Source organism: Schistocerca nitens, chromosome 12, assembly GCF_023898315.1.
Source record: "Schistocerca nitens isolate TAMUIC-IGC-003100 chromosome 12, iqSchNite1.1, whole genome shotgun sequence".
Taxonomy (NCBI): Eukaryota; Metazoa; Arthropoda; class Insecta; order Orthoptera; family Acrididae; genus Schistocerca; species Schistocerca nitens.
In genome coordinates this window covers 177,947,485-177,963,897 of record NC_064625.1, presented here as the reverse complement: position 1 = coordinate 177,963,897, position 16,413 = coordinate 177,947,485, and the positions used below count along the sequence as shown (strand labels likewise).

General features: G+C 43.3%; 1 protein-coding gene across 1 annotated transcript in view; it reads right to left on the bottom strand.

Moving 5' to 3' along the window:
• LOC126215165 (uncharacterized) overlaps positions 1-16,413 on the bottom strand; it is a 76,079-nt gene that overhangs the window by 47,516 nt on the left and 12,150 nt on the right. Inside the window, exon 3 of the mRNA XM_049941834.1 lies at positions 253-419. Coding sequence (XP_049797791.1) covers positions 253-419 — 167 coding nt within the window. The remainder of the gene's footprint in view (positions 1-252; positions 420-16,413) is intronic.

Here is a 16,413-nt window from a genome sequence, read left to right as displayed (position 1 = left end):
AGACAAGGTTGGTGATCTTCTCTTGTTAGATGCAATCGGGTGTGATTAGATAACTGTTTCTTTTCTCCAGTGTGATTATTATTTACTTCTCATGTTTTTATTTCTATGCACTGTTATTAGGACTGAATTTTCAAATGTGGTGCAACTCCATCATCTTGTGTTCATAAGCCTCGACGAGAGTTTTTACAGAATACCTAAATGAGCACATTACACTTTATTTAACAATAACGAGCTTCCAAATAATATACTCACCAGTTTTATTCCTCCACTCAAACTCAAAAAGACGCCGCCTCTCACATCTCACCCTGCTTAACGTGGCTCTTGTGATGCGTCGAACAGCATGCGCTGACTGGGACAGGATATGATGCCTCAGATCAGCCGTTTGCAGCGTTGTCACGTTCCATTCCATGTTGTTCAACCTTTCAAAATAAAATGGAGTCAGCTTATGTGACAGATGATACTCTGAAACTTGACTGTATTTTGTAGAATAGAATAGTGAAAACTAAACTCAACTTGCCTTTCTCCAGCTTTTACGTTTCCCATTGATAGAGGTCGCCAGCCCCTTAGAGACAAATCGAGGTGTCAGACAGGAATTCTGGCGTAAATTACGGCTGGTATGAGAGTCTGCTAACATATTCTGGCGAACTGATCATTTCTGATGAAATACAAGAATTCACATACAAACATGCAGCCAGAACTATGATTGGACAAGCACGGCAGACAGCCTTCAAAGGCACGGAGTGGGCGCTCCCCCACAACATGGCTCACCGTCTGCTCCTGGGCGCCATAATCACGAGCAGCACTTCCACTATAATACCACGTTTTCAAGACGTTGCCATGTCTCTCCTGTGCCATTTGGATGAGGTTGAATCTTGACCTTTCTTGACAAGAGAGACCATACTACGCTACCTTACTCAGTTGGACTGAATTCTTATAGCACTCTGTCTTAGGAATTAGCACCTTGGCATCCTCGATTGTGAGATTAGCAGGGACAAAATTTGACAGAACATGCAACCCCTAAGTGGGAGCTGTTGTAGCAATGTCATTAATAGTCAACATGGCTCCTTACGTCTTAACTGTATGAGTGCCACTCTCCCAAGCTTTAGCACAATATGCGACAGCTCAATAACCAAGAGAAATTGCAGCGTTGTTTTGTTTGTCTACATTTTCTCCATAGTTTTTTGCAGGAATGTAGTGCAGTTGGTTTAGAATAGAACCAAACGACTTTCACAGGTCCGCGCAGTGCTGCATAAATGACAGTGACAGAAGAGGGAGACACCAAGGTAATTAAGGAAGTAGCTGCAGGAAATTTTGGTCCAATCCAGGGGCACATATGACTGCCTGTGTGCCTCTGTATCAAGGAGGTAGAACTCTGTGGGCTCAGTTCCGCTTGTGTTTTGCTCGAGTCTCTATCTGTAAAAGTACTCCCTCAGTTTAGTGTCAACTCGGAGGCTCGTCGACACAGTTAGTAAGTAGCCAGTTCCACTAGATGAATGTGGTCACTAGGGGACCACTACGAACAACAGTAAACAAGTACCTGGGACCTTGGAGTGCGAAGAAATTGCCTAAGGGGATACGTGAAACGGAACCTGGATCAGTGGAGTGGGCTTGTGTTCACCGGCGAGTACAGGTTTCGAACGTCGACTGGGGATCGTCGTACAAGGCTGTGTAGGCGACCAGGCACCGGTGCAGGTCTCTGTCCATGGGTTCTGCTTTGGGGTGGGACGGTCGTATTTTTGGCTGCTATTTTGGTAATATCAACAGTAGCAGAAAACAGTATAACGGGAGTAGGATTCTTTAGGAAGGTAGAGCAGAGAGTGTGTTACAGTGAACAGTTCAGTGATACAGTTACGCTTATCACAATCGACAGCAAACCAACACCGACAACGATAGTTCAGATACTACATGCCGACGTCGGAAGCTTAAGATGACAGAAAAAGTATATGAAGGTACTGAAAGGGTAATACAGTACGTAAAGGGAGATGAAACTCCAATACTCATGGGAGACTGGAATGCAGTTGTAGGGGAAAACGTGGAAGAAATGGTTACTGGAGAATGTGGGGTTGGGATAGGGAATGAGAGAGAAGAAAGACTAACTCAGTTCTGTAATAAATTTCGGCTAGTAATAGCGAATACTCTTAATCACAAGAGGAGGATGTATAATTAGAAAAAAAATGGTAATGTCGTGTGGCTAGGGCCTCCCGTCGGGTAGACCGTTCGCCTGGTGCAGGTCTTTCGATTTGACGCCACTTCGGCGACCTGCGCGTCGATATAATTAGAAAAGGCTGGGTGATATGGGGAACTACAGTTAGATTACATCATGGTCCGACAGAGATTCCGAGATGATATAGTGGATTGTAAGGCATACGCAGGAGCAGATATAGACTCATATCACAATGTAGTAATGGTAAACAGTACGTTGAAGTTTAAGAGATACGTCAGAAAGAATCGATACGCAAATGTGTCAGATACAGAAGTACTAAGGAATGACGAGATACTCTTGAAGATCTGCAAGGCTATGGATACAGCAACAAGGAATATCCCAGTAGGCAGTCCACTTGAAGAGGAATGGATATCTCTGAAAAGGACAATAATAAAAGTTGGAAAGAAAAACATAGGTACAAAGAAAGTAACTGCAAAGAAACCATGAGAATTAAAATAAATAACTGAAGTATTTCTTTTATTACCCATGATGAAAGAAGGAAGTTCAAAGATGTTCAGGGAAATTCAGGAATACAGAAATGCCAGTCACTGAGGGATGAAATAGACAGGATGTGTAGGAAAGCTAAGACGAAATGGCTGCCTGAAAAATGTGAAGAAATCGAAAAAGAAATGATTGTTGGAAGGACTGAGTCAGCGCATAAGAAAGTCAAAGCAACCTTGAGTGAAATTGTTAGCAAAGGGTGGTAATATTAAGAGTGCAGTGGGAATTTCACCGTCAAAAAAGGAGGAGGAAGTGGATATATGGAATGAGTACATTGATGGCCTCCGTGAGGAAGGAAGATTTGTCTGATGTGATAGAAGAAGAAAGAAGAGTCGATTTAGAAGAGAGAGGAGATCCAGTAATAAAATCGGAATTTAAAAGAGCTTTGGAGGACTTAAGATCAAATAAGGCAGAAGCGGTAGATAACCTGCCATCAGGATGTCTAAAATCATTGGGGGGAACTGGCGACAAAGCGACTATTCATGTTGGTGTATAAAATGTATGAGTCCGCCGACATACCATCTAGCTTTCGGAAAAATATCATCCACACAATCCCTAAGACTGCAAGAGCTGACAAGTGCGACAATTATCGAACAGTGTGCTTAACAGCTCATGCATCGAAATTGCTGACAAGAATAATATATTGGAGAATGGAAAAGAAAATTGAGGATGAGTTAGATGACTATCAATTTGGCCTTAGGAAAGGTAAATGCAACAGAGAGGCAATTCCGACGTTGCTGTCCGTGATAGAAGCAAGACTAAAGAATAATAAAGTTACGTTTATAGGATTTGTCGACCTGAAAAAGATGTTGAGCAATGTAAAATGGCGCAAAGTGTTAGAAATTCTGAGACAAACAGGGGTAAGCTGTAGAGAGAGACAGGTAATACACAATATGTACAAAAGCCAAGAGGGAATAATAAGAGTGGATCACCAAGAATGGAATGCTCGGATTAAAAGATCTAGGCAGGGATGTAGTGTCTCGCCCGTATTTTCAGTATGTACATCGATGAAGCAATGATGGAAATAAAAGAAAGGTTCAGGAGTGGGATTAAAATTCAAGTTGAAAGGGCATGAATGATACGATTCGCTGATGACATTGTTATCCTGAAAGTGAAAGTGAAGAAGAATTACATGATGGGCTGAATGGAATGGACAGTCTAATGAGTACAAAATATGGGTTGAGAATAAATCGAAGAAAGACGAAAGGAATTGGAAGTAGCAGAAATGAGAACAGAGATAAACATAACATCAGGATTAATTGTCACGAAGTATATCAAATTAAGGAATTCTACTACCTAGGCAGCAAAATAACCAATGACAGATGGAGCAAGGAGGACATCGAAAGCAGATTAGCACCGGCGAAAAAGGCATTCCTGACCAAGAGAAATCTATTAGTATCAAAGATAGGCCTTAATTTTAGGAAGAATTTTCTGAGAATGTACGTTTGGAGCAGAACTTTGAATGGTAGTGAAACATGGACTGTGGGAAAACCGGAAAAGGAGACAATCAAAGCATTTGAGATGATGTACTACAGACGAATGCTGAAAATTGGGTCAACTTACAAAGTAAGGAATGAGGAGGTTCTGTGCAGAATGGAAGAGGAAAGGAATATGTGGAAGGGACACGATGATAGGACATCTGCTAAGACATCACGGAATGACTTCCATGGTACGAAATTGGAGAATACATCCAGCAAATAATTGAGGACGTAGGTCGCAAGTGCTGCTCTGAGGTGAACAGGTTGGCATAGGAGAGGAATTTGTAGTGGACCACATCAAACGAATGAGAAGACAGATGACTAAAAAAAAAAAAATGGAAAGGTCTGTAACGTTTCGTCTCCAAATGCTGGAGACATCTTCAGAGGCTATAAAGGCTCAGGCAGCAGTTTGAAACTTCTATAAACTCTTCAAGCTGAACTGTTTGTTCGGATCCCTGCCACAGTCGGACTGTGACGTCATCAGACGGCTGCTTAAGAGCGCAGAGTCACGAGTGCGTGTGTTGTCGAGCTTCTGCTGGGGAACACTTGGCGCTGGTTTCTGTATTCAGCACTGAGGCCAGCAACTAGTCTAATTTCACTCATTCTTCTTTCCGTTAAAGTTGATTTCGTGCTTTGGAATTTGAATGCCCTCTCTGTAAATTCAAGCACGTAATATTGGTTCTGTATTGCAGAGACGAATTTTTAGTTTCCCTGGTCCGAGTGGATGTTCTGCGACTGCTGATTTATTGCTATTTCGCAGATGACAACTGCTCTTCTGTTCCTTAAGCAAGAAATGAGTACTTCTGTTTGTACTACACATGTGTGCTTCACTGTGTGTGCAAGACAATTTATATATCCCTCCTGCGGCAAGTGCTGGCCGTACATTCTTTACAGTGTTCGAAACATTCACGCTCCTTCGTAATTGGTATAAACACTGCATCAATACTATGTACTCCTCGTACTCTGATCATGTGAACCATGACTGCTTTTACGAATGGGAGTAAATCTTTGTTTCTTCTTCATGAGAAGCTCCATACCTTTATAGACTTACTGCCCTATTTATCTCTTTCTCAGATTAATAATTTATTCTGAAAGTAGTGTTTAAATGGTCGGAGCGTTCCTCCAACTACTCTGGTGACACATTATTTAAGCCAAGCCGACCTATGTTCTTATTACTGCTCTTTTCAGTTTGTGACAATGACTGGAATTTTTGTGAATGTATGCACATGTGTGAGTGAGGTTTTTGCAGACCTTCTGTGCCTAACATCTGTGGATTTTCTAAGTAGCTGTACATTTTAAAATATTTCAACTTCTTTCTCTTTCTCTATACTGGATTTTATATTATAACTAATATCATTCGGAAAGTTTAGAAATTCTGAATTCTTTTTGTCCATGAGGCTATATAACGAAGTATGAGTGTCATCAATATAACAAAACCAACGATAGGGATTTTTCTTGCTGGGCTGATGAGCTGTTCCTTCCAGTTTTACATATAGAACTCCGCTGTAACTGTGCTGAGTGTGTTCCCTGTAATGTTGTAATGAATACAGTTTCAGAAAACTGGATGATTTATTCCAGAGCCTCACAAACTGAGCGAAGTTAATAACGCTTTGGTCCGCCTCTGGTCCTTCTGCAAGCAGTTATTTGGCTTCGCATTTATTGGCAGAGCTGTTGAATATCCTCCTGAGGGACATTGTACTAAATCATGTCCAGCTGGCAGGTTAAGTCATGAAATCCCAGAGATGGTTGGAGGGCCCTACCCAGTATGCCCCAAACGTTGTCAGTTGGGGAGAGGTTTGGCGCCCTTCCTAGTCAAGGTATGTTTGGCGAGCAATAGAAACTCTCGCTCTGAGTGTGGGCGGGCATTACCTTGCTGATATGTAAGGCCAGTATGGCTTGCCATGACGGGCAACAAAACTGGATGTGGAATATCATCGACATACCGCTCTGCTGTGTGGGTGACTACTAAAGTGGTCCTGCTATGAAAGTGAACGGCAGCCCAGACCATCACTCCCGGTTGTTGGGACTTATAGTGGGCGACACTCAGGTTGATACCCCCCAGTCTCCAAGGCACCTCCAGACACATCTTTGCCGGACATTGGGGCTCAATTAGAAGTGAGGCTCATCATTGTTACAGTCAATGAGATTCCTGGCCGAAGTCGCGTCTAGAGATGCCCCAGATGGTCGTGGGATACCAATCTTACTGTCGTCCGCTATATGGTCTGACCACCTGGATTGATGCTCAGGGTTGTCATTTGTTTTCACAGCAGGACCTCTTTGGTTGTCATCTGTGGCACCCTTACAGCACATCCGTTCGCCTATGGCGTTCTGCTGCCCTTCTAGGTTATCCATCATTGGCTAACTTTTTTCCAAGATAACGCCCACTCACACATAGAGAGAGTTTCTACTATTTGTCTTTGGACTTGCCAAACCCTACCTTGGCCAATAAGTTTGCCAGACCTCTTCCCAATTGAGAATAATTGGAGCAAATAGGCAGGGACCTCCAACCAGGTCGAGATTCTGAGGATCTAACGCACCATATGGACAAAATATGGCATGATGTTCCTCAGGGAGACATCCAACAACTCTGTCAATCAATGCGAAGCTGAGAAATTGCTTACATCAGGATGCATTGCTTACATAAGGACGCATTATTGACTTGCTTAATCTGTGAAGCTTCTCTCTCGAATAAGTCATCCACTTGTTTCTGGACCTTTCAGATAGTTCCTTTTTTTGCCTATGAGTGTAATTTCTATATGTGACATCGTGCTCCCTCTACTATTTTTACCCTCCTCGCTGCCCTTCAATACTAAACTGGTGATCCCTTGATGCCTCAGAATATGTCCTGCCAACCGATTCCTTCTTCTAGTAAGCAGTGATAGAATGTCTAAATAGGCTAATATGTGATGGGCTCAGCATGAAGGATTCTATTTTTTGCATAAATGAACTAAACCTTTTATATGTCTTTTTTTGCTACAGAGAACTGTAGAAGACTTGCTAAGTGCTTGGCAGCCATGCTTGTCGAACAGTCCATAGCGCTAACAAGTGGTCTTAATGGAATGATGGGTGAATTTTTGGCACACCACACAATCTTGGTGGGACCAGATCTGATTTAAAAAGACATTTATTGTCTGTGGGAGAATTCGAGGAGGCTTTCACTAGCTGATGCATTTCTCAAAGCATTGCTGTTGGAGGATTGCTTTTGAACTCCCTGTACCTTCCTGGTTGTTATACAACGCCAGTTATACTGCAGTAGGTTCGTTATTTCATTAGCATTGTAGCATTGCCCTTATCTGCTGGAAGCTCTAGAATACATAAAAATTGAAATCTCGGACAGGTTTCTTTTCACGTTTCGTTAAGGTACTGATGTCTCAGTGCTTATTGCCTCTGGTAGTGCCTCTGGTAGTGCCTCCAGATTTAGGGACGAAGTCTTTCGCACAGAAATACGCTATGGAACGTGGCCTAGTACCCATTAATCAAAATTGACCAGTAGGTTGTATTTTAATTATTTATCAGTACGAGCACATGTGTTAGTGTTTGTAGGAATCACGAAAGAAATGAGGAGTGTAGAAAGGGGAGAAATCTTTAGAGAAGGGGTGGCCAAGACATCAGCTCATGGGCCATGCCCAGGCACAAGTGCATTTGGCTCATTATATACATCTCCCCAATTAACATTTCTTAAATTTTCTCTGAAGTGCTCAATAAACACTGGGTTGAGCAACCGTACAGTTTTATTTCATGGTTTCTGAACTGTACACCTTGCTGTGTTTTCTAATTTAATCAATTGTACATCATGGGCTGATAATCCATTTATCAATGGGAAAGCGTATGTTAGTTTTGCACCCTCTTGCTGTACAAATACATAATCTATTAGAGCGCTACTGTCTTGAGCTATATGTGTAGGGAAATTGATAGCTGATTCTATATGTAATTAATAACACTTATACTTTTCCCATCTGAACTGGTTAGAAAGTTTACATAGAAATCATCACAGATTAACAACTTCCTGTTTTTGGCTGATAGACAGCGTAAACTTTTTTATGAGTAGCTCCCAATCTCCTAATGGGGACCTGTACACTGTTGCTAGCATCAACAATACATTATCTAGCTGTAGTTTATATGCACAAACTTCAAAGTGCTGATCCATGCAGAATTTGCTTACTTCTCCAGTTTTGTATTTATATCCTTGTTTTTGTAAATGGCAACCACTCCTTTACCTATGCTATATCTGGAAGTGTAAGAGGCTAAATTATACTAATTTATACTGACACTATCCATCACCACAGTTACATGGTGTTCAGACAAAGTATATCAATCTCATTGTTATTTGTGAGGTCATCTACACATACTAACAGATCATCTACTTTATTTTTTATTCCCCTGATATTCTGATGAAGTAAGTTGATACTACCCTTAGCTCATCCCTATTTACTGTACATGGAGCATCTTTTATTCTATTTTTTTTTTTTACTGTTGCCTGTTTGGACTTTGACCTTAACACAAAAAACCTATCTACCTGGTCCCATTAACCACAGGGGCCACCTTCGTGTGACTGAGGCTAATAGAGAAGCTGACTTATCTTTCCCCTTCCTATTTAGGTGCAGGCCATGTGTAGTGTGTCCTCACCTACCAGTAATGTCAACAGGAACATCGCATATGTGTGGTTTTGGGGGTATCTGGAACATTCCGTTCCTCCACTACTTCAGATAGCAAGCCAAAGTGTTATCACACCTTACAGCAGTGTTTACGCAGGACCGAACATGGCGCTGAAAGACCTCCACAGACACCACATTTGTGTGGCCAGTTCATGTTCCTATTTCATCCAAGTCTCTCGCAATAGTACACCTTGGATTCATACCACAGGCTGTTTCCTGCTGCTCCAACTGTAATTACCTCATCTCCCTAGCATTTGTTTTCACAAAACTTGTGAGCTGGTACGCTGCACCTAATTCCTCCTGACGCTCCTGGCCTTGACTGTTAACTAGAAGCTATATTCTTCTTTTACTATTCTGATTTGATCCCTACATGTCTTTTTTTCTTGAAGCTAATATTCTGCTTCAAAATACATTCAACTACATCTGGATGAGGCCCTTCCTGACTAATTCAGATAGCAAGCCAAACTGATCTACTAACTGAATTTCAAAGTTTTTTCAACAGTTTCTCTTTTTGCTCCTACCTTTCCCGTCCCTGTTTCTTCCCTTAGCCTACATAATTCCAAGTCCTCATTTTCTAATTCAGCCTTAAGGCACAAATTTTTGCCTCATCTTCAGCAACTTTTCTGTCCTTTCTACATAACATACGTTGCCATGAAGGAGCGTCTTTATCTACCCAGTTTCCTCGCCGCTACATTCGCCCCAATAAACCATAACCTACACAGTCTTCACACCCCCGCCTTAAGATTTCTACAGCAAACATCACATTTGCTAGACATGTTTTGACAGAAAAATTTACACAAAGGAAGAGGATAACTTGGCACAAGAGCACTGATGTTACGTAACCTGTATTAATACGCAATGAAGCGCTAATGCAAGCAAACTTTTAAAAATCTCAAAAACTTTATAAAACTACCCTTGTAATTCTTTCTAGGCCACAACGTATTCTTGAAACTCCGTATTTCCTTTAACACCAGTGATCTTAGGGAACTTCACTGTCTTTGTCAGAATGTGTCCGTTCCAGAAACGCGATTTTCTTTTTAAATCCATCCACATCAAATGAGGAAAAAGTTACCTTGCAGTGCATTACTGTGGGCAGTGTGCAGTCAAGTCCAGTTAAAATGTGAAATCTGCACTAGATTGCACATGTTTTTCGTTCCTGCATTCCTTCATTAAACGCTAGCAAGTTTTAAGTCGTTCCAGGTATGTCTCTCGACATAACCAACGTACTTTGCAGTACGATATGAAGTCTCCATAGGAATTGTTCAGTTTCACTGAAAACCGTTGCAGCTGAAAACGGAAGATGCGTGTGACTTCAGCAATTATACTATGCTTTCTTCCAATTTCGCCATGTGCCAAAGGCCTGCAAATTTAAGACAAAGTGCTTTTTGATGTACAAAACAAGGAATCTCGTCTGTCGACATTCGTGATTTAATCCTGTTTCATTGTCAATCAAGTCTTTAAACTCTTTCTGCATATTCCAGAATCAAGAACAGTTCTCTACATGAGTAACCTAGAAGCAGATATCCTCCGATTTGTGAGGCAACTTAAATCACTTGATAACAGCTAGTCTTCCGGTCCGTACTGTATACCAATTACGTTTCCTTCAGAGTATGCTGATGCAACAGCTCCATACATAACAACCTCATACAACCGTCCGCTGGACGAAAGATCCGTATGAAAAGATTGGAAAGCTGCACAGGTGACACCAATATTCAAGAACGGTGGAAGGAGTAATCCAGTAAATTACAGGTCCATATTATTAACGTCGATATCCAGTAGGATTGTGGAACATATATTGCGTGTGAGGACTATGAATTACCTCGAAGAAAACGGTCTATTGACAAACAGCAAAGACGGATTCACAAAACATCATTCTTGTGAAGCGCGAAGTGTTGAGTGCTATCGACAAGGATTTCGAAAAGGCCTTTGACACTGTACCACACAAGCGGCTTGTACTGAAATTGGTAATTATGGAATATCATCTAAGTTAGCTAACTGGGTTCGTGGTATCCTGTCAGAGAGGTCACAGTTCCTTATAACTGACAGTCATCGAGTGAAACAGAAGTGATTTCTGGCGTTCCCCAACATAGTGTTATAGGCCCACTGCTGTTCCTTATCTATATAAATGATTTAGTAACAATCTGAGGAACAATCTGAGATCAAAAAATGCAAAACGATTTGGAAAATATATCTGTATATTTTGGAAAGTGGCAGTTGATCCTAGATAATGAAGTCCTCCATATGAGTGCTAAAAGGAATCTGTTAAACTTCGGTTACACGATAAATCACTAAATCTAAAGCCCGCAGATTCAACTAAAACCCTAGGAATTATAATTACAAGCCACTTAGATTGGGGGTTGGGGTTGGGTTGGGTTGTTTGGGGGAAAGAGATCAAACAGCGAGGTCATCAGTATCATTGGATTAGGGAAGGATGGGGCAGGAAGTCGGCCGTGCCCTTTCAAAGGAACCATCCCAGCATTTGCCTGGAGCGATTTAGGGAAATCACGGAAAACCTAAATCAGAATGGGCAGACGCGGCTTCAATTGGGATGAACACATAATGTTGAGGGGGAGGCAACCCAAAGACTGTGATTCATTAGCAGAATATTTAGAAAATGTAAGATCTACTAACGAGACTACCTACGCTATGCTTGTATGCCCTCTTTTGGAGTACCGCTGCACAGTGTGGGATCTTCACCAGATAGGGTTAACGGAGTACATTGAGAAAGTTCAAAGAAGAGCTGCACGTTCTGTATTACCCCGAAATAGGGGAAACAGTGTTACTGACCTGTTACAGAATTTGGGGTGGACATCAAAAAGGCGTTTTTCATTGCGGCAGAATCATCTCACGAAATTTCAGTCACCAACTTTCTCCTTCGAATGCGAAAATATTTTGCTAACGCAGACATACTTAGGGAGAAACGATCGTCGTGATAAAATAAAGGAAACGGGAGCTATCGGGGAAAGGTATAGACATTTGTTTTTTCCTCGCACTGTTCGATATTGGAATAATCGAGAATCGTTGTGAAGGTCATTCGATGAACCCTCCGCCAGGCACTTAAGTGTGATCTGCAGCGCATCCGTGTACATGTACATCTTATGTCGTTTCACAGTGGATATGCACTACCTGTAACGTATATGAATTGGGAAACCTCTTCGCTCTCTTCTGTCACTGCCACTCATTTTAAAGAATCGCGACAGTAGATCGCTCGACTGCCTCCTTCGTGCAAACAGCCACTGGCCCAGTGAACCTCCACCGTACCGAGATCACACAGCGAAGGGTAAACAGCGCTGACGGCGCGAGTCTGCCGAACTCGAGCGACTTGTGCCGGCCGGAAGACGCCCCTACCCAGCTGCGGCGAAGTTATTCAGTCAACTCCTGAGGCGTCACCAGTGGCCACAGGTTGGATGTAAGATGTAATACTTCACGTATGTTCGTTTTATATTTTCCAGGAAAAAGATGTCCATTTTTACAAGTGACAAACAGCAAGCGTGTAAAACACAATGCATCAGAATAACACATATTAAAAGCATAATATTACCAAGTATCAAGAGCCATCAACTAGAGATAATTACAGAGAACACTGCAATATTTTGAGAAATGTCATTAGACCAGCTGATAGTATCAGCTGTGTGAGTAGTATGTACATATCTGAGAATAACATCAAAATAAGCTGTTATATAACGAGGACAATGCCAGGCGAGCAGCGGAAATCTTCGGTTATCTGTTTACTGAATGTCGTAGTGTGAAGACGTTACTAACGTTAACAGGATTTGCAAACGTTTAAATACACTCCTGGAAATTGAAATAAGAACACCGTGAATTCATTGTCCCAGGAAGGGGAAACTTTATTGACACATTCCTGGGGTCAGATACATCACATGATCACACTGACAGAACCACAGGCACATAGACACAGGCAACAGAGCATGCACAATGTCGGCACTAGTACAGTGTATATCCACCTTTCGCAGCAATGCAGGCTGCTATTCTCCCATGGAGACGATCGTAGAGATGCTGGATGTAGTCCTGTGGAACGGCTTGCCATGCCATTTCCACCTGGCGCCTCAGTTGGACCAGCGTTCGTGCTGGACGTGCAGACCGCGTGAGACGACGCTTCATCCAGTCCCAAACATGCTCAATGGGGGACAGATCCGGAGATCTTGCTGGTCAGGGTAGTTGACTTACACCTTCTAGAGCACGTTGGGTGGCACGGGATACATGCGGACGTGCATTGTCCTGTTGGAACAGCAAGTTCCCTTGCCGGTCTAGGAATGGTAGAACGATGGGTTCGATGACGGTTTGGATGTACCGTGCACTATTCAGTGTCCCCTCGACGATCACCAGTGGTGTACGGCCAGTGTAGGAGATCGCTCCCCACACCATGATGCCGGGTGTTGGCCCTGTGTGCCTCGGTCGTATGCAGTCCTGATTGTGGCGCTCACCTGCACGGCGCCAAACACGCATACGACCATCATTGGCACCAAGGCAGAAGCGACTCTCATCGCTGAAGACGACACGTCTCCATTCGTCCCTCCATTCACGCCTGTCGCGACACCACTGGAGGCGGGCTGCACGATGTTGGGGCGTTAGCGGAAGACGGCCTAACGGTGTGCGGGACCGTAGCCCAGCTTCATGGAGACGGTTGCGAATGGTCCTCGCCGATACCCCAGGAGCAACAGTGTCCCTAATTTGCTGGGAAGTGGCGGTGCGGTCCCCTACGGCACTGCGTAGGATCCTACGGTCTTGGCGTGCATCCGTGCGTCGCTGCGGTCCGGTCCCAGGTCGACGGGCACGTGCACCTTCCGCCGACCACTGGCGACAACATCGATGTACTGTGGAGACCTCACGCCCCACGTGTTGAGCAATTCGGCGGTACGTCCACCCGGCCTCCCGCATGCCCACTATACGCCCTCGCTCAAAGTCCGTCAACTGCACATACGGTTCACGTCCACGCTGTCGCGGCATGCTACCAGTGTTAAAGACTGCGATGGAGCTCCGTATGCCACGGCAAACTGGCTGACACTGACGGCGGCGGTGCACAAATGCTGCGCAGCTAGCGCCATTCGACGGCCAACACCGCGGTTCCTGGTGTGTCCGCTGTGCCGTGCGTGTGATCATTGCTTGTACAGCCCTCTCGCAGTGTCCGGAGCAAGTATGGTGGGTCTGACACACCGGTGTCAATGTGTTCTTTTTTCCATTTCCAGGAGTGTAATAAAGTCTTGTACATCGAAAAAAGTTCAAACTCCTGCGTCTCACTCACTCAAATTGCTTGTAACACCATTTTTAATGTGGGCAATTAAAGGTAAAGCTGAAGGATGCAAACTGTAAGGAAATGGAAGCAGTAATTACACAATAAATGAGGGTGCATGTGCTTGAGATCATATATTATTTGGGACAGTATATTTTTCTATATCATGCGCTACTTCTTTTGCGTCAGTCACCTAGCTCGTGAAATTTATTTTTTCCTGTGCGAAAGTAAATGTTCAGTCATAAGGCTCTAAAAATAACATGTTGGTAATATCTAAATCAACTTCCACTTCCATACTCTACAAACCCCTACGAAGTGCGTGGTAGAGGGTTTTTCCTGCAGTAGCACATACTGGACCGTCTCCCCAGCCACTTCGCTCCTGTGCGCCCTGTAATTAGTGTGACCTCGTCTTTGCCGGCCCTACGAGAGCAACAGCCAGGCGTCCGTCTTGTATTCTCAGATTCTTCGCTTCATACAGCTTCTTGGAATGTTGTGAGTAGGTATTCATCTTGAGGTGAATTCTCGACTTGAAATCTCACTTTTTTTTATCTCGTCTTTGATTTAAGAACAAAAATTTGAAAAGATTCAACCTTGAACAAACACGGTTTCTTCTCTTTTTACCGACACGTATCTCGGCCATATTTCATTATCACCAGCGGGTTTCCGTTATTCTTCTGCAGATTAAAGAGTAAAATATCGCATTGCGATACGCATATTTTTGGGAATGTGTTATTTTCGCTCAGAACGTTATAACAGACATGTAAACCATAGTAACACATGCCGTTGTTCATGTCGCTGCACGTCATCTGCAATACCGAGATACCAGCCAAACTGGAAATAGCAGACAGGGACATCAGCAACAGCATGTGCCATTAACGCATACATATTTCTTAGAACGTTTCGAATAAAAATGAAAAATTCCAAAATTTTACGTTTCCCCGTGTAACAATATATTCTTTCTAGAATCAAATTTTCACTCTACAGCGGAGTGTGCGCTGATATGAAACTTCCTGGCAGATTAAAACTCAAACTCGCGACCTTTGCCTTTCGCGGACAAGCGCTCTACTAACTGAGCTACCAAAGCACGACTCGCGCCCCGTCCTCACAGCTTTAATTCCGCCAGTACCTCGTCTCCTACCTTCCGAACTTCACAGAAGCTCTCCTGCGAACCTTGCAGAACTAGCACTCCTGAAAGAAAGGATATTGCTGAGACATGGCTTACCCACAGCCTGGGGGATGTTTCCAGAATGAAATTTTCACTCTACAGCCGAGTGTGCGCTGATATGAAACTTCCTGGCAGAGTAAAACTGTGTGCCGGACCGAGACTCGAACTCGGGACTTTTGCCTTTCGCGGGCAAGTGCTCTATCAACTTTTTTTTCTTTATGAAGAGGAAAAGAAAAATTTTTCGCATCCACCCATGCATCTTTGAAGTATGATGTCGCGCGCTGTGGTACATGTGTTGCTTCTGATTTCGTCACTAAGGTAACTTGCTTCGAGGAAAAAGTTCCTCACATACTGCAGACGGGCATTAATCCTTCGCACATCAATCGGTGCTTGCAGGCTATGGTGTATCACAGCCTCAAAGAGCTTTGCGATTATACATTGTGGAAGTTCTATGAGTATATGGAAAGTCCGTTTGAGGAACAGAGCAGACGCTTTATTTCGAATGCCCACCAAACCGAGGCCCCCGCTTCTGACATCCAGTATAACGGTAGTCGCACCAACACTGAATATGTCTCCTCTCCATAAATAATTGGTAACAGTGGACATGATCCCTTTCGATACTAGTTTGAGGATTGGAAATACCTGTGCAGTGAAATACGCTTTAGACAAAATGCAGTTCATGAATCTGACATTTTGCACCTGGTCCACAGTTCGATGGATGTTCTCCATTACAGCACCACGAACTTTTCTCCTAGCTTCCGTCCAGTTGAAAGCAGCCATCCTCATCGGACATGCCATTAAGGTTACTCCCAAAGTTTTATGTTTGTTGTCTTGTTTTGCCCATGCCAGTCGGAGGTGATCTAGGCCCCACAGATACAAAATTTTACTTCTGTTTTCATTGGTTGTCGCTTCCGACGCTAGACAATAGTTTTGGATTTCTTTTTCCAGTGTAACTGTCTCCTCCTTATTCCTTATTACAACACCCACGTCATCAGCATAAGCTCGTATGACGGTTTTCTCACCACTCAATGTTATGCCTGTTAATCTTGCGTGGACAGTGCGGAGAAAGGGCTCTAAAGATACGGAAAATAAAAACATAGATAAGGGACTGCCCTGTGGAACCCCTCGCCTTATCTGTATGGGTTTAGATGTTTGGCCAT